This window comes from Aricia agestis, chromosome 13 (assembly GCF_905147365.1).
Source record: "Aricia agestis chromosome 13, ilAriAges1.1, whole genome shotgun sequence".
NCBI lineage: Eukaryota > Metazoa > Arthropoda > Insecta > Lepidoptera > Lycaenidae > Aricia > Aricia agestis.
In genome coordinates, this window is record NC_056418.1 from 15,773,784 (window position 1) to 15,793,133 (window position 19,350).

At 39.6% G+C, this 19,350-nt stretch overlaps 1 protein-coding gene across 2 annotated transcripts in view; it reads right to left on the bottom strand.

Moving 5' to 3' along the window:
• Positions 1-421: 421 nt before the first annotated feature.
• The window catches only part of LOC121733185 (putative inorganic phosphate cotransporter), a 46,432-nt gene continuing 27,503 nt past the window's right edge, over positions 422-19,350 (bottom strand). For both annotated transcript variants that reach the window (XM_042123356.1, XM_042123357.1), the window contains exons 3-11: positions 14,742-14,921; positions 9,243-9,381; positions 6,438-6,664; positions 4,122-4,271; positions 3,642-3,774; positions 3,013-3,137; positions 2,334-2,453; positions 1,308-1,443; positions 422-759 (exon numbers count right to left, since the gene is read on the bottom strand). In XM_042123356.1, coding sequence (XP_041979290.1) covers positions 683-759; positions 1,308-1,443; positions 2,334-2,453; positions 3,013-3,137; positions 3,642-3,774; positions 4,122-4,271; positions 6,438-6,664; positions 9,243-9,381; positions 14,742-14,921 — 1,287 coding nt within the window. In that variant the 3' untranslated portion in view covers positions 422-682. The remainder of the gene's footprint in view (positions 760-1,307; positions 1,444-2,333; positions 2,454-3,012; positions 3,138-3,641; positions 3,775-4,121; positions 4,272-6,437; positions 6,665-9,242; positions 9,382-14,741; positions 14,922-19,350) is intronic.

Below are 19,350 nucleotides of genomic sequence, written 5' to 3' on the forward strand. Positions count from 1 at the left end.
GATATAAGAAGCTTTGTTCCTAGTTCGATCCAGTCTGTTTCCTATCGCACAGCAAAAAATATTCTCATAATATCCTTAAAACGAATGTTATATACGTTGGTTTGACATTTCATGAGAAAGAATGGTAGTTTGGTCTAAAATCTAAATATTTCCATATTTTGACTACATCGAAAAAGGAACGAAGTTGCATTAATTTTGCATAATTTTGTATAAATGTACTCGTAAGTACCTAATCTACTGATTACTTGAAATAGCAAAACAATTCTATTGACGTCTCGTTTGTGCATAATATATGACTTTTTGTTAAGCGAGTTTCGTTTCCGGGAAACGGTGGATTTACTCTACTTTATGACACTTACAGTGTGACTTTTGTGTCAAGGTAAAATTCCTTATTGGATCACTTTGATGTCCCTTTTTGCTTGGAACTATTATTGGCCTTTGTGTGATTACTGATTACTAATATCTTTTATTTATGAACCTTTTTTGGCCCCAAAACTCGGTTTCAAAAAAAATTTTGGCCTTTATTTTTTGGTTCTCATATTTATTCCTTTTATATTATAAAGGCCTTATTTTTGGCTCATATTCTTTGCCCCTTAAGATTTTTGAACCCCCATATTGTTATAATGTTATAACATTTCTATGAAATTCGTTGACTAGTTTACACTATCGTTCTTTCGTTCTCTCATAATTTCTGGTCGGACACGCTGTCTTTCTTTTCTAGATTTTTCGATTTTTCACTTTCTCCTTGCTCTCCGTTTTCTGGAACAAATTAAGTTTTGTTATTACATTAATTACTCAATAATAACTAGGAACAACCGTCTTCGAAATTGCACCTCGACAGCATTCAATTTTCAACAAAGCATGTTACAGTATCAATCGAAAAACTGTGATTTTTCGGAAAAAAGTAGCCTACGCGTTAGCCCAGTGCCCAAACCTACGTTCCCAAAGATTTTATATATCTCTAATTGTCAATTTTGCTTGAAGAGAGAAGAGGCCGGCCTTACGGCCATAGACGGAGCGCATTTTGCAGTCGAAATTGATTGCAAAATGCGGTCGCCGCACGGCGATTTGCAATTTTCATACTAAATTCATATCCGCAATATACGGACCGCTCGAGCAGTTCTTGAGCGGTCGGTGCCAACGCAACCGCTCTAGAGCAGTCCGTCCCGACTGCAACTTGTAGTCCGTCTATGACCTAACAGACGGATGCACTCACAAAATATGATAATAATATGGTGTAGTGAATGTAAATCTGTGCTATATTGTAGTGAATACAAATATTTACTTATCTCTTCAGGGTCACTCACCAATAGAGGAGCTTGTGGGTTTGGGTTCGTTCCAGTCCTGCACCTGCCCCGACATGAACAGGATGAAGTAGAGGTTGCTGAGGAAGTAGAACCCGATCGAGATGAAGAACACCTTCCGCCACTCTTCCGCGCTGTTCTGTAAGGGATACAAGTCATGATTTAGTAAGTTTAAAAGAGCCTGTATGACTGTGGCGGTACCCACAATTCGCCTAACATTCCTGCATCGCGCTATCGAAGTTTTCTGAGCGCGTCGGTATATATACGACAGCTGAAATTTATCACGTGGGCTTCGGCCTGACCGGGCATAACACCTCGCTCGGTCGGAAGATCTTCCTTTGGCCTCCACGCATATCCCACATTGGTGACCCTCGACAGAGCACGCCTCCTTCATCATCATCACTCCCCGCCCCTTCGCACCGTGCCAGCCAGCATATCGCCTCTATGTACCGCGGCCTGGGCGACTCCGCATCGGCATCATCGGGCTTTCTCACTACACCAACCGCATAGCATCGGCCCCCGCACGGCAGCTTATCCGACTCACCGAATCCCGTGCAGCAGCTTACAGTTCCTTCGCACTGGGACTCACTGCAACAGTTCCGACTCACTGGAACTCACTGGCACTGGCGACTCATGCGACAAGACTTCAAGATTTGACCTCCGGTCTTCGGGGGGGAGTGATGTGGCGGTACCCACAATTCGCCTAACATTCTTGCATCGCGCTATCGAAGTTTTCTGAGCGCGTCGGTATATATACGACAGCTGAAATATATCACGTGGGCTTCGGCCTGACCGAGCATAACACCTCGCTCGGTCGGAAGATCTTCCTTTGGCCTCCACACATATCCCACAGTTCCATCACAAACGAGTGGCACCGTAAGACTTTATAAATCTTTACACTATATTATAGTTTATCTGCAAAACTATATTCGGTTCTTAGTTTACGGCTTCGTTGAAAACAAAACTATATATTATTGTGTTGAGTTTTCTATCTTCTTATACGACGGAAGGTTCTATATCTTATCTTACCTCATCAGCGACGACGAGTGTGACGGAGAGCGGCGCCATGATGGAGAAGATGTTCCCGCAGCCATTGGTGATGCCCATCAGCGTGCTGGCGAAATTCGGTGACAGGTCGATGTGCGAGATCTGGAGTAACGTCATGATTGTCAAACTTATTATTATCATTCTAAGCAGGTGCCTCTTCATAATGGACTATGCTGGCCCAATACAAGTCATCGCCGTTTACACAGTGGCGATAGCCTGTATTAACGAAGTAATGGTGTATGATGGTGGACGATGGTCAGTGGCAGTGGATTGCCAGGCAGTTATGTAATGACTAATGAGCCATGCGCTATTGCATTTTAGACCCAGTTATCGTAATCTACAGTTCACGATGGCCTGGGCTTAAGCATCTAAGTCATCCTAGCATTGTCATAATAATTGGATATCATTTTAGAGTTCCTGAGATTATATACCATTGTCATCATTGTTATCAGTCTATAACATCATCATCAAGACTGAATGATAATTAATTAAGTGTATCCTGTACTTTATTATAAGTGTTAGCAATTGTTGACAAACCTTTTAAAATAAATAAATAAATCATCAAAATAATTGATATCATCTTTATCAATTATTTCTTTTGTGTTTAGATCAACTATAACGTCTCATGTATTTTCTGCTTCTGTTTTTTGATAGCACTCACCAAGAATCCAGCATAATGCGCGCCATTCAGACCGACTGTGAGCGTCAGTATGGAGACGGCGAGCGGCAGGTGGCCGGCCGGGATGTACGTTAGACCCAGTAGCGCGGCGGCGGGACCCCAGAACGCTACAACATCAAATATTAAATTACATTAACGATGTCAGGCTACTTTATATTATCTGTTCAATATATTACCACACATTTCCTCCAATCATCCATCTCCTGTGCAGCCAGGATCAACGGTGGTAACTATAAATACCAAAGCCTTTTGATAGTAAGTGTGCCTTAGGGACAAACCAAAACTTTATTTTGATCGGTAACGGAATAAATCTGGAGAATTAGTGAGGAGTAGGTAATATTTATCCTCAAACAAAGCCAGAAAGATAAGTCTCAGCCTCAGTCTTAGATAAGGTAGATTTATATGAAATACGTTTATACGTGGGAGAGCTATGCTTTGGCACGAATGGGCCGGCTCGACCGGAGAAATACCACGTTCTCCGTCTTTCCGTCCATGGGCGACGGAAGTTGCTTTCCATCAGGTGACCTGTTTGCTTATTTGCCTCCTTATTTCATAAAAAAAAATGGGCATGACAGTTTATACTGTACCTTGGTATGTTGTAATAAACTCACCAATAGTATTGAAGATCTTTCTAGTAGTGGAGAGGGCGAAGATGTTCCTGTTGATGAGGAAATCGGCGGTCCAGCTGAACACGAAGCTCAGAATGTACATCGCCACGTACGGCAGAGCTGATAGGAGACCACTCTGTAATACGATTAGGTCTTATAAATGTTAAAAGGAACATAATACCCGACTGTTCTGTATGCTCAGGTTACTATCATGACGATGAAGCTTATGAAACCTCTTAAGCACAAAATGCAATGACCTGTTTGAGGTTTAGGGCAAGGATAGCAAGGCCCGAAGAGGAGGCAACTACATCATTTTACGCCGTTCTGATTCGACATTCTGATGTCTGTTATTATGCAAACAAGCAGGGCTAAAAGCAAATAAAATATATAAAATATACACCATATTAGAGTCTGAATTCACTGAAGCCGAAAACGGCTATGTAGGTTATTATTATTATAACTGAAATAGTAAAATATACTTACGCTTTTAACGTCAACCTTGAGCACCTTGTCCATGTAGGACGGCATCTCTGTCAGCAGCGTCCAGAAGCCCAGGCTCTGTCCGCTGTGCGCCAGGATGATCGCCCAGAACGGGACCGATGTCAAGATTGCCTTCCACGGAGTTGGAATTCTCTGGAAGGTTAAAATAAGCATTGTTTAATTTCAAAATTAGGTATATAAAAACAAAATATAATTATGCTTTTATAATTCCACTTGGAAATACAGGGTAGTTCCATCAGTCATCAGTAGAACGCGTAAGAAATGAGGCCACATTTTTAATAACACCAGTTATATATTTAAGGGATGTTGCCTGATGTTGCTTTAACCGTTGTTACGTAATATTATTTTTGTGAAACACGAAATGGAGGAATATAAAATAAAAGTGGTTTGCTTCAGTATGTTTTTTATTCTCAGTAAGGACAAAATAATTCAGGTTTCTTGTTATTTGAGATAATAATGAGTTACCGTTTCAAAAGAACCATGAAAGTCATAAAGCTATTCCATTTGTGCAGCAATATTTGGCACAAAAGTATAATTTTGCAGCGAAAATAACAAGTACTTTGCTCCAGTTCTAGCTAATAAGCTAGGAAGCTGGTGATGAATAAAATTAAGAAACTTCCGGGTATCTTAGCTACTTCGTGTCCTAAGAGCACTGCACTTAAGACAAGTACACTTTCATTACTCTGAGAGCTGTTTCAAGAAACACTTTGTGACTATTTCATGATGCTTCGCCCAGAGATCGGGTGTACCGGTTTTGACCTTATGACTATGAAATAAATATTATTCAAATACACCAAAGATTATTGATACGGCCTTAAAGTAAAACGGAAACATTTCTTTTTCTCAAAACCAACAACATCATACATGGAGATAATCTGAGTAAGTCTGTGGTTTATGGGGAACAAAAAACGTCAAAGAAACGTTCTCTAGTTTTCGTGGGTGGTAATCATTTGCCATTAGGTAATAGGTTTGCTCATTTTTTATTTATGTTCGAGTGCATTTAATAAACAAAAAAAAATCTGCTATAAAAGAAACCAAAGATGAGGTGTAAAGGGTTTGTATTAGGTAGAGTTTGGAGGTTTGGTTTGGTTTGTTGGTTAATATGGTTCATTAAGTGTCTAGGTTCACACACGCGTGGTTGGCAAAGTCAAAAGATGCAATCTGGTTAAATTATTATGGTAAATAAAATGGTAGTTTTGGTTAAATGGTATACGAGCTGTCAAAGCAGCGACCCGGATGACTATATTCAGCGACTGCTCGACAACTGCGCTCGCAAATTCGAAAGCGATTCATCCTACTAATATTATAAAGGCGAAAGTTTGTTTGGATGTATCCAGGATGTATGAATATGTGGATGTATGGATGTTTGTTACTCTTTCACGCAAAAACTACTGAACGGGTTTTAATGAAACTTTACAATAATATACCTTATACATCAGAATAACACATAGGCTACAATTTTAACCGACTTTCAAAATGGGGGAGGTGTTATGTTCGTTTTCTTATATTCAACGATTACTCCGCCGTTTGTTAACCGATTTTCAAATTTTTTCTTTTGGTATATAGGGTATCATCCCAATTTGGTATTATATTCACAAAAGTAGTGATCTGATGAAGGATCCATAAGTAATCGAGAGAACTCCTCAAAACTAATAGGGAAACATGTGGTGACTTCGGTTTCGTGAGAAATATTCTAAGCATATGCTACCAACAAGTAAGATTTTGCACCCAGATATACCTGGTATACCGTGGTTCGGAAGGTGCTGAGAGAACTCCTGATTCTTTATAGATACAAGTTTGGGAGTTTCGGCGTTGTTTTAAGAACAGAAAGCATATGCTACTATGCAAATTACATTCATCATCGTCATCATCATCATCACTACCATATTATACCATTTCATAGTCTTTTAGATCGAGACTCGAGTTTATAATATTAGGTAGGTATGGATTTTTTTGATACATAACCTGAAGAGTATGTTTGCTTGAAGGCGTCAATCTCAGGAACTACAGGTCATTTAAAAACTTATCTCAGTGTTAGATAGATCATTTATCGAGTAAGACTATAGGCTATATTATATTATCACGCTAAGACTAATATGACCGAAGAAACTTAGGAAAATGTGGGAAAAACGGGGGAAATATTTTTATGGGAAAATGTACGGTTTCTGTAAAATTCCTAATTTACGCGGGCGAAGCCGCGCGGGACATCTAGTATAATAAAAAAATGCTGACCTGTACCTCGAACACGAGGCTCTTTAAGAAAAATGTACCAATTGGTACTATAGTCAAGACACTTACCTTACTCTCCGTGATATCCATGGAGCCCGTACTATACTCGATGTACTTCCTCTCCTCCTTGGTGATCCACCTGCTGGTGCCGGGGGAGGAGGCGCCGAACACCAGCCACAGCGCCGCCCAGCTCAGGCACGTGGCGCCCGCTACGTAGTAGATGGCAGGCCAGCCCCAAGCGCTCTCGGCCAACACCCCGGCCAACATCATCTCGATTACGGTGCCGAGTTGGCTACCTGTGAATTGACAAGTTTATTGCTTAGAATGCAAAATTATTACAACTACATAATAAAATATGACGATAATATTCAGGCATGATTTTCTGGGTCAGCGTTCAATTCAGTAGTTGGGGAGCGCAGACTAAATCCAGAAATTTGAGAAAATACAATTATTTGGTGATCAGTGTTCACTTCATACTGCTTTACTGATAAATTATACTTATAGATTAAATTTCTTTTCTTTAATAAATTCAGAATCAATGACTGACTCAAAATGGCCAACTGGACTTCATAAATTCTAAAGTTAGTTATCTGCTTAAACCGATTATAAGCTTTTATTAGAGTAATATTAATTGGGATTAAAAGTATAAAAATACTTTGAAAAGGATTGAATTTTGATTTTCGGGGAAAGGATGTTATTATATAGGATAGTTTTACATCGAAAAATTTGCACCGACATTCGACCAAACATCCCGTACCTAGCTTAGTATTTTAAATTTAAAACACTAAAACGTTTTAAGCTGTCTAAACATTGTTTTAGTTAGAGTTTCCGGTGTATTTCCTGTATTTTTCTTCCGTCTGTCGTTATCGAAGCCTGACGGATACGAGACCTAACCGCAGCTCGAGCTCCATACAAATTGCCTTCCCAGGTAATAGTAGTTTTATAAATTGCAGCGTTTACTCTCAGGTAGCTTCAAAAATCGACTGGATTTTTCTGCTGAGCTTCCCAATTTTTTTTTTATGAAATAAGGGGGCAGACGAGCAAACGGGTCACCTGATGGAAAGCAACTTCCGTCGCCCATGGACACTCGCAGCATAAGAAGAGCTGCAGGTGCGTTGCCGGCCTTTTAAGAGGGAATAGGGTAATAGGGGAGGGTAGGGATGGAAAGGGAATAGGGGAGGGTAGGGAAGGGAATAGGGTAGGGGATTGGGCCTCTGGTAAACTCACTCACTCGGCGAAACACAGCGCAAGCGCTGTTTCACGCCGTTTTTCTGTGAGAACGTGGTATTTCTCTGGTCGAGCCGGCCAATTCGTGCCGAAGCATGGCTCTCCCACGTATAAAATATATTGGAATGGCTTTGATGAATTTGGTAGGCAACATGAAATGATGGAGAAATCCACAGCTGAGGGATGGAGTGTTGCCTGAGCAAGATGTTGTGCATTTCTGTCGTCGGGGGTATCTGTAGGTCTACTACGAAACCGTTTCGAGACTCAAACAACCGAATTAGAATGCCGCGTCCTGCTCTAACAACGTCATTTCACTTATGTTACAGTAGGACGCGGCATTCTCGTACGATTGTTTGAGTCTAATAAGCATAACGGTTTCGTGGTCCGGCCTCTGTTTTACGCATAGCAAAATTTCTGTGAAGGGAGTAGGGACTGCTAGTTTTAATCAAAGGAAGTTTATTCCCGCAGGATTTTATATTTAGAGCGTTATATTATGTGGACGCACAAGAATAAAAATAACCTACATTAATTATTTAGTTTTGTTTCTCTCTTATTTATTGCATTGTACGACCATCCTACATCTAGAATATTTCGTAATAGTATACAAGGTGTAATAAATCTACAATCTAATCTACATCTTATAAATAGAGTTCACTCTGAAATTAGAAGTTCTGAAAGAGCTAAATTTCTTTGTGATTTGTAATTTTGTAAAGGGCAAGCGCCCAAGCGTCATGTATTTTCCCATACAAAGGTGAAAAAGTTAACTCTTTTCAGCGCTGTTACTTTCAGATCGAACTGTACATAGGGGACCCATCACCCATACTGTACACGAATTGTGGCTCAGTTGGTGGGCTGTTGGTAGCTCAAGCGGGTTCGAACCGACGGAACAAAAAGTTATCAAAGTTCCTGGGTCATGGATGTGTATTAAATATGTGTATCATATAATAAAAATCTTAAATATATGTATAGTATAAAAGTATTAAATATATTTCCGTTGTTTGGTACCCGTAACACAAGTCCTTCAGGTACTTAGCTCGGGGCCAGACTGACGTGGTGTGAAGCGTCCATAGGTATTATTATTATATAAGTATTACTTATTGACTTAAACCGTATGTGAGTACTTTCAAGTTTCACATACGGTTTAACTCGATTGAGCAATCAGGTTGAGTAAAAACCACGGCTCGGGCTTTCGTCCACATATTTAGCATTACTTACTCGACACTTTCACTACAAATCGAGTAAAAATTATCGTGTGGACCGCAAAGCTCACACGCTTGAGCACCTATGGCTTGAGTAATTCTCGACGGCTCTCGTCGAGTAAGTTCGAAGAAATTAGATTTATTTAATTCCATCGAGCCGGCTCGATTCGAGGCTTTGCGGTCCACATGGTAATTTTTACTTGATTTGCAGTAAAACTATCGAGTAAAACTGTATGTGAGTACTTAGCATATAGTATTATCACTTAGTTTTTTTACCTGTACTGTATAATATCAAAGACTTCTATTTAAACCTCAGTTTAAATAGAATTCTTTGTATAATTTATGCAATAGTTTTATTTCTTGACCTAACACCTTAATAGGCATTAGGCACTCTTGCGATCATATTATTATCAAATATTATTATTATTGATGATAGCGCAGAACTTACCAGAATAAACAAAAGTGCCCATTCGGCTCCGCTCCATAGCTGGTGCCCACTGGCCGATGAGACCATGGAGACACGGGTACAGCAGACCCTGGAACAGACCCATCAGGATCCGGCACGCCACCACCGCCTTCCAGTCACCCTTAAAGTAATTGAAGATGTAAGGAGGGGTACTTAGGTACATACTTTGGTTTGTTTGCGTTGGGGTTAATGACAGAATTTATCAGTGATGCATTAAAGGCGGAAGATGAAACATGTTTTACTAACTATCCATTTCCGTTGGAAAGTCAATGAATGACAGAGTTGATCTGTGACCCTATGTAAGAAAACAATGTTGTGTTTCCTAAATAATATAAGACGGTAAATTTTAATTTTACTTTTTTAATGGGGTATGTTTTGCGTAAAAAACGCCGAATACATTATTTTAAACAAAAATAAAGCATTCATTCAAATGAATGACACTTCCGTTACTATACCATCTAATGTTAATTTTAAACCTTTGGAAATTTGTGTGTTACAAATACGTCTTGTAGTCTATCGTCCAAACTAAAGTAAGTCTCTACTAAAATAAACCATCGTTTACGTAAGTCGTACTTATAATTTGATGTTTAATGTAGCCACTCCACTCAAGTTTGAAATAGCTATCAAATCATAGGCCTTTGATTATTAAGGGAAATACTATATCAGGCAATTCGTCGGTATCCCCTTACAACGAAGGACTTGCTGATATAGTACGATCCGATATCTATAGTACGACAAGAATCAGGATACTGGATAATGTTCACTTTGCGATGTTGTTCGTATAAAATTGATCATACCAACTTACGTAAACAATGCAACGATTTACAACACGTTTTCAGAATTATTATGATATAAACAATGAATATAATAGTAACGAGGCTTATATTTTTCTTGAGCTGTATAGAAATAAGAGATAAGTAACATAATAAAATATATTTTTGATTTTCGTATTTTTTTTAAAATAACTACCAACGATAGTGGTCACTCAAAATTTAAAACTCGTCTATACCCTCAGTTACGACACACGTGACACGACTCACGAGTCACGACGGGCGACAAGGGTCGTAGGCCGTACGCAGTACACGATATCTTATCGCATGATTTAAAGAACCCAAAGAATGTCTATCTCAGTTCGTGGAATCCTCACAAACTGTAAATGTCAAGATATAGATCCACTTGATTGTTATCGGGTTCTAGATAATTAAGAACTGAATTAAATATCCTAAACATTAAAGCTAATTAACTTTAGGCCTAGCTTAGTACCACGGTAAACATAATGTTATAATATTAAACTGTTCTATTATTGTTTAATGTCTTTGAGACTAAGTGTCTAAACACACTAGGCTGAATTACGCCGGCGTAATTTCCGCCGCAAATGTCAAACGCATACAAAACGCGACGTAATAGTGTGTCACCCCTCACCATTCGTATTCGGGCCGTATTTTGTATGCAATTTAAACGCGGCGGAATTTACGCCTGCGTAATTCAGCCTAGTGTGTTAAGAGCCTTACTGTTTTATTTGTGTTCTTTAGGATTATTCCAAACACTAGATGCTGACAAAAGATTATCCTTTCCCGCGTCTTAAAGTATCCTAACCAACTGAAATAAAAATATCATCCATACTAATAATTATTATAAGGCATGTATTTAACGCGGCGACAAATTGTTACCATTCCGGGTCTGTGTTCAATGGATAGTAAATAAACTACTTTGGCGACTAATTTGAGGTAGCATTTTAACTAGATAGCGGCGGCTTTTTAATGAGTTTTGAGGTTTTATTTAAATTTTATCTGGCAGTGATTTTCTTTTGTGGCAACTGAATTTCTTCTAAGGCGACAGATTATTGGCGGATAAAAAGTTAAAATAGGCTTTCATAAATTCTAAAATGGGGTTGTCTATAAACTTGACCAAGGTCTGAAATAAATAAGTACAAACAAGATCTCATAAAAACTTATTTTGTCTACAATTTTAGGGATCCAAATAAACCAAATTGTGACATGCAAAAAAACTATTCTTGGTCTATTTAATTTTTTCTTGACTATCTTAAGTGTAACAAAAGGCAGTGAAAAAATTATGTATCGAACGGAAAACTAATCTAAGTCAATCAAAATCGATTAATTTAATTAGTTTTGAATTAATCATGGGCGCCGGCAGGGGGGTGCCAGGTGGTGCACTTGCACCCCTTGGGAATCTTAGGATTAAATTAACCTACTTACTTTAAGTAACTTACTTTTTAACGCCTTTAACCCAACCTACAACGTGTTTTGTGACGTTCGCCGGCTGCTACCGCAGCACAGTCACAGTTCTAACGTAACCAAATTTTGGACTTTCTGGATTGTGTTTGTTTTTGTTTTGGCGGGGGACTGCGCTCCCCGAGCCCCCCTTTTACTTTGTAACGGTCGCCGGCTGCTGCCGCAGCACGCTCGCTACGCTCGCTCGGCTCCCTCTGTGTTGTGATCTAAGTTCTAACCTAACCTAACCTACTTTTGGACTTTCTGGATTGTGTTTGTTTTTGTTTTGACGGGGGGCTGCGCTCCCTGAGCCCCACTTTTAATTTGTAACGGTCGCCGGCTGCTGCCGCAGTACGCTCGCTACGCTCGCTCGGCTCCCTCTGTGTTGTGGTCTAAGTTCTAACCTAACCTAACCTACTTTTGGACTTTCTGGATTGTGTTTGTTTTTGTTTTGGCGGGGGGCTGCGCTCCCCGAGCCCCCCTTTTACTTTGCAACGGTCGCCGGCTGCTGCCGCAGCACGCTCGCTACGCTCGCTCGGCTCCCTCTGTGTTGTGGTCTAAGTTCTAACCTAACCTAACCTACTTTTGGACTTTCTGGATTGTGTTTGTTTTTGTTTTGGCAGGGGGCTGCGCTCTCCGAGCCCCCCTTTTACTTTATAACGGTCGCCGGCTGCTGCCGCAGCACGCTCGCTACGCTCGCTCGGCTCCCTCTGTGTTGTGGTCTAAGTTCTAACCTAACCTAACCTACTTTTGGACTTTCTGGATTGTTTGTTTTTGTTTTGGCGGGGGGCTGCACCCTCCGTGACCCCCTTTCAGGGGGGCTGCGCCCCCCCGTCCCCCCCCGTCCCCCACTTCCATATCCGTGGTTAAGTAGGCCTTCTGTTAAGTCTTTTCATTAATAATGAAATGAAATAAAAATGATGCGCTTGATACGGCGCCGGTTTTCTTACCCAAAACACTAAATAGCGTGCAATGAAAGACATAAAATTTGATTCATTGTCCGCTCCGCAGCCCTCGCACTGCTCAGACACACGAGCGCATTTGCCGCCTTTTTCAAGAATTTACGAATCTGCAAACAATATTCTAATATCCAAATACATTATTATAATACCCATTTTCAGTTTTAAAGCTACCTAACAATCGCTGCCAAATGTGTATTTTTATAATCAAAGCCAATAGTTGCCAGTGAAAAATGTTTGATATCCCCTCGGAAAAATTAGTCGCCACATTAGGTTTTATAATACCTTAACCAGTTTTACACTGATCCCGCTTGATATATTTGATACCTTACAGTAGCAGCCGTTTTTTAGTTTTTTTGATCCTAGCCTTTTGTTGCTTGTATAGTTTAATAGTTGCTAAGATATTTAATCACTGCAAAGTTAGTTTTTTGTGACTTAATAGAAAGTCGCCTAAAAAAGATATTAGTTGCCGTGTTATTTATTTGCCATATTATAAATGCGAAAGTGTGTCTGTCTATCTGTCTGTTACCTCTTCACGCCCAAACCGCTGAACCGATTTTGCTGAAATTTGGCATGGAGATACTTTGAGTCCCGGGAAAGGACATAGGATATTTTTTGTTCCGAAAAAATTTACGGTTCCCACGCTATAAACGAGTTTTGGCGCAACGGAGTTGCGGGCATCTTCCATTATTAAATAAATTGGTTCTGATTTTTGTATTTTGTCGGGCCATGTCAAGTCATTAGTATTGCCTTATCAATTTCTTTGATTGGACCCCCAGTACCTACTATAATAAACATGATTATTATACGGACTTCCTAACTTTAAATCAAACAGAACACTATTGCAGTTTTCTTACATTTATCGTAGCGTGTGAAAAATATTACTCAGTCCTTACTCTTTACAATTCCAATAAAATCCACATGCAAACGAAATCTGCGGAACCGATACCGTCTAAGAGAATGCCAAATCATTTTAAACCTTCCCACCAATAAATAGAATAGGAAATGGTGTGAGGCTGAAAAAGAAATGTATTAACTTCTTTTGAACAAATGATGCGCATCCATCGCCATGTTTTATGGCATTTTTCAGGCGATTTCTTTTAAGGCCGCCATTGATTGTGAATGGTTAATGATGTGGCTGCCGTATCTACACGCATGTTATTATCTTTTCCTTTATATGTTATTCCAGTATAATATTATATTACCGCTTAGGAGTAAAGGGGCCAGTTCTCATGCCTCAAATATATTTTCAAAGCATGTGACAGTGTTTCTATTATATTTTGAAATTTGATATTTATATTCTTTCCCATTTCTATAACTGTGGCCTTCTGCCAGCGTTAATTAGTAAAGCCTGCGGAATGTAAATAGCAATATAAATATGACGCGTGCTAATGAATTTAAATAATTGACGTGATAATGTAAATACAGTTGACTATTTACCCAGTATTTTATTCCTCAAACATAAGTCATCAATTATTATATTGCTCGTCAAAGGATATTTCGTGTTTACTTTTCGATATTTACCGATATTTGGCCGTTAAAACTATACTTAAGTAAATAATAAGTTATGACCAATAGCCACCAGAAACATGAATTACAATAACTATTACTGAAGAGAGAGCGACAATATTTACATTATGTTAAATGGATCGGGAAGCGAGCTGGTAGATCGCCTGATAGCTAGAGTATTTGACTTTTATTTTAAAAATTGCGCAGCACTAGAAATAATATTACGCTTCGTATCCCTCTAGTGACACGCACTTAGTTCTGGACTTTATCATAGGCACTGCCTTCAAGGCTCCAGTAACATGACTTGGTAAAGCACAAAATCAGTCTTTCAGGCCTATCCTTTGAGGCCATGTTATCCGCCCACCCATTACCAAATTCTCACATTGACGTTGCCCGTTCCGGTTTGGGCCGGCCTCATTTGAGCTGAAGCAGCCTGGTATGTTGGACTGCCCATCGAGAAGCCCCAACCGGCTCCGGCCGGCCGGTATACGTCATAAGGGACCGGACTCCCATTACTATAAGACTACGGTTACACGGTCAGTCTCAGACTGAATATGCCAGAACGATATTGTCCGGACACTTAATAAAAAAATTCCGGCTAGAATCAACCGGTTAGATGCTATTTCTTTCATCATTCCTGACCAAACTGATGCCAGAGCTAGACTGAACGTGTACGGTGTAACCGTAGTCTAAGGGAACACTCGAAAATCTGAAGCCGTTTATTTAACTGTCATTCATCGTCACCGTCTTTGCTGAAAATGTCATGACATAAGATGACTTACCAAGCTGGCAGCGAGTGGCACCAGCAAGTTGACAATGCCGGTGAGGATCATGGAGACGAACATGAGCATCTTCCCGCCGAAGCGGCCGGCCATCATGCCGGCGGGGATCTGCAGTAGGATGTAGCCCCAGAAGAACGAGGAGAGGACCGTGTCGCGGATGCTTTGACTCCAGTCGAACACCTGGAGATGAAACAATTACTTACATAACCATTATAGTCCACTTATAGAAGCAGGTATAGAGTGCGTGAGCAATTTCTTCGGAAATGCGTTCAAGATGGCCAGAAGATGAACATACTAAAAATTCTCGGCCCCTAGGGGTAGCGTCGGGGTAGGGAGAGATTTTAGTATATTTACCTATTGGACATCCAATTTGGGGAGAGTTCTTAGTATGTTTATTGTTTACCCTTTGGGGAATACATTTTTGAAGTAATTGCTTAGGTTCTACAGCTCCCGCACTCTACACCTTCTTTCGGACTATTCTTTGAGTGGACTACAAAGGGGGTTGAAGATTATAAGCACGTGTAATGGAAGTGTATAATGAAACCTGAAGAGTTGCATACATCTGCAAATTCTCCACGCACTTGCGTTGGTACTGTCCCGCAGTAAACATCCAGCTTTTTTAATTTTTTAGTCTCCTTAGAACTGAAATATCACAAGGGACTTCTTGCAACCTTCGCAATCGAGTATTTGCACTAAAACATGTTAGTTATTTACTGTTATTGAGAATGGTCTAAAATAATTTGCAGATGAAAAATATAAGTAAGTATGACATTTTTGAATCGACTCAAGTTAAAAATTAAAATCCCATACACTTTCTAATTTTTAACTTGGTAGTGGTTACTGGCAACTTGGCTAAATGCCCTGACCTTCTGCGTGTAAATAAATCAATGAACAAAAGTAATTATAGCGACCACAACTTGTGTTTGCTCGTTATTTCGTGGTACTATTTCAACTGTTTGTTTCACCACCAAACTGCTAGCATTCGAATTTGTCCAACAATACAAACTGTAAGCGATTTTGCACGGCATTGGAATTTTATCACGTATTTAATATCATTGGTAAATGTAGCCTTTCTAGCGAATCAAAATCGAAACGAGCATTTTTTAGTTTTCTTAGAGTTGAAGAAACAAACAAAGCGTAATAATTAGCAATCATTATCCTCATCGATCAGTACTGCCCTGTTACGCACAAGTATGCTATTTTAAAGTAGACGAGTTACGCCTAACCACTGCAAAATAGTCTTAATCAGTACAGTCTATATGGCACTATAGACAATTTCAAAAAATTATTTATCAGTGAGTCAGAATCTCTTATGACAAATTCGTTTAACTTTATTTTTTATTGTATCAGTTAGGCATTACTCATTCAATTTAAGTTAATACAGATGGGCAGAATGTATCAATAAATTCTGTAACTCAAACTAAGTCTGTTATCTTATAGTTGAAATAGTTACGCGTGGCCACTCGCTGAAACAGTGAGCGCGGCCGGCCGGGCCGCACCGACGCGGACGTGAAGACACCTTTGCAGTGTAATGGCGGCCATTGGGCGCTGTCGGAAAAGTATGGCAAGGTGATTTTCGTGAATGGCTACTCGACGATGATTAGCTATGCAAAAATTAGCCTGGTACAAAAATTTTTTGCCTTTACGTAATTATACCCCTGTAAAACCGCTATACTGGTACAAATGACCAAGAATTTTGTGTCAGTATCTCCAGGCCTAATTGGCTCGAATGATGTTCTCTATAATTTCATAATTATTCAGCATAGATCATCTATCTGTCGCTCTGTCGCGGCGACACTTAACCGATTCAGTGCAGATGACACGGGAGCCGTGTCATACATATTTCTAACGTGTGGCGTATGACACGTGAGCCGTGTCATTTAAAAAACGCTTGTATCTCCCTCAAATTACACTTTAGAAGGTTCTACTCTGAACAAAAACATTTTCATTTTCCACGTAGAACAAGCCTATAGGCTTCGCCTCTGAATATTCTGTGAATTGAAAAAAAATAGGGGCCGTCAACATTTTTTAAAAGCTGCATTCATTGTGGATTACATGGCAGCCGCGTCTAATGGGTTTTTAACGTGTGGCGTATGACACGTGAGCCGTGTCATTTAGAAAGCGATTGTATCTCCCTCAAATTACACTTTAGAAGGTTCTACTCCGAACAAAACCGTTTTAATTTTCCACGTAAAACAAGCCTATAGGGTTTGTTTCTGAATATTCTGTGAATTGAAAAAAGTGGGGGCTGTCTTCTTTTTTAGCCCCGTCGTACGCCCGCCGGACCCCCGCCGGAACGCACTCTGTTCATACATTTTGTTGTGGACCCCGCATGTTATCAGAATTCTGACGTGTCAAAATGTATTTTTTGATCAGAAATTCGGATAATTTGCGGCCGGGCTTTTTAGTAGTAAACTTTTAGGATTTTTTTTTATCTCCTTTATGTCCTGCGATCTGTCTTTATGACATTGAGCTGGATTTTATGTGTTTCATTCTTGGCGTGTATGGACCATATCCAGTGATATGTCCATTTCGGTGCTAGCTCTGTTTATATTAACATGTCTTGAGGGGCTCGTCTTTTGAGCCTTTTGAATGTTGCATTAGGCTCTTCGCTCATTAGGTTTTTAGCCAGGAGGTTGGGATGATTTTGCATTCTTTTGGAGTATTTTTGTAGGGCGCTTTTTATTTCCTCTTTAATAGTTTCTACCTTCAGGTCCTTGTGGAGGTGAGTGTTTGAGATGTACCAGGGGGCACCAGTTATCATACGCAGCGTTTTTGACTGGAACCTCTGCAGGATGGCAATGTTCGATGGTGATGCTGTACCCCACAGCTGGATGCCGTAGGTCCAGATAGGTTTTAAGATACTATTAAAGAGTAGAAGTTTATTTTCAAGACGGAGTTGTGACTTTTTGCCCATTAACCATTGAAGTTTTAGCAGTTGGAGGTCGAGTGCCTTTCTTTTTGTTTGGATGTGCTTTTTCCACGTCAGTCTACGGTCTAGATATACGCCCAGGTATCGAACGTCATCGGATTGTGGGATTTTGATTTCATTTAGCTCAACTTCGGGACATGTTTCGTGTCGTAGGCTAAATGTAACATGGACCGATTTTGTTTCGTTGGCCTTTATTTTCCAGTATTTTAACCAGCGAGATAGTTCGTCTAAATTTTTTTTGAAGTTTGGCAGAAGCTCCAGCAGCTGTACCGTCTGTTGCTACAATTGCGGACCTGCTTTAGGAATATAAAGAAGTAATATTGGTAGCCCATATTATTCTATATTATTTTAGACTTTCAAGTTCTCGCAATTTTTTTAAACAATAATGTAGAAAAATACTTGCGTTGTCATCAAAGTATTACTAATCCACTAACGATTTTTGTTTTAATCTAAGTTGTTTCTTTCGAAAATATTTCTGACTAGCTGTTTTCGCAAACTTCCTTATCCATAGGAATAAAACGTTTCCCTGCAATTAAAAGTAGTCCTATAAGCTTTATAACTGAAACCCAATTATCGTGCTTTTCAGCTTTCGTTCAACCCAATTTATCAAAAATCTATATAATATTATATCGAGAAAACTTAGTTTTTATGTATGGAATTGGCTAGTTCATATATTTTTTTTATTTCCTCATGGTTCCCATCATCAGACCACCACTTTTGTGAACATGGTACCAACTCGGAACCGGATTAATCGGAACAAATACCCCATACAACAAAAGAAAAATTTTGAAAATCGGTTCACAAACAGCGGAGTAATCGTTGAACACACATAAAAAATATCCACAGCCGAACGTATAACCTCCTCCTTTTTGAAGTTAAAAAAACTTAACAACGAACTTCTTTAAATTTATCTACGAGCGTATAATTTACATCGGAAACCCAGATCTAGTTAATATACTCATTTTTTTAACTTTGAAACCTACAAAAGGTTTGCAACACCTGAATAAAAAATCGCTTACCTTCCATTTTCAGGTTAAAACTTAGTAAAACTACTCGAAATCAACTCAAAACAACGTAGCCTTCCGTTAACATCAATGGTTTGGGTTCAATTAAATAAATTAAGCTAATAAACACGTAAAAACCAAGAAAAACAATAAACCTTTTTGAACGTGGCGGGTGACACGGTAGCCGTGTCATCTACTTCTATGGCGTCTGACACGGCTCACGTGTCACGAGAAAATTGTATGCCGCCATGACTGAAAGTCTTCAAAAACGTGCGCCGCATTGAATCGGTTGCGGTGTCACTGACGCTTTATAGTCTCAGATCGAAAGCCTAACTTTCGAACTGAGCGTCTGTGACATTTGTAAGGGTCAATTCAGACCGCAACGCGACGCATAGATGCATTTCTAAATTTATACTGATTTGACAGACCTCAATTACGTGAGACGTCTTTGAAATTGTCAAATCCATACAAATTTGACAAAGACGCTCACATCTGGCGACATAACGCCGCGTCGAACTGCAGCTGAGGTTTTTACCACCTTTCGGTAGCACTCGTCAAACACATCTAATACAATTATTAGATAACATAGATAAGTTTTCCACCCATCGCATGCTGCTGATTGCACGCAACTCTTCTAACTTAAATTATCACACGACGCGTAACCACGTTTGTA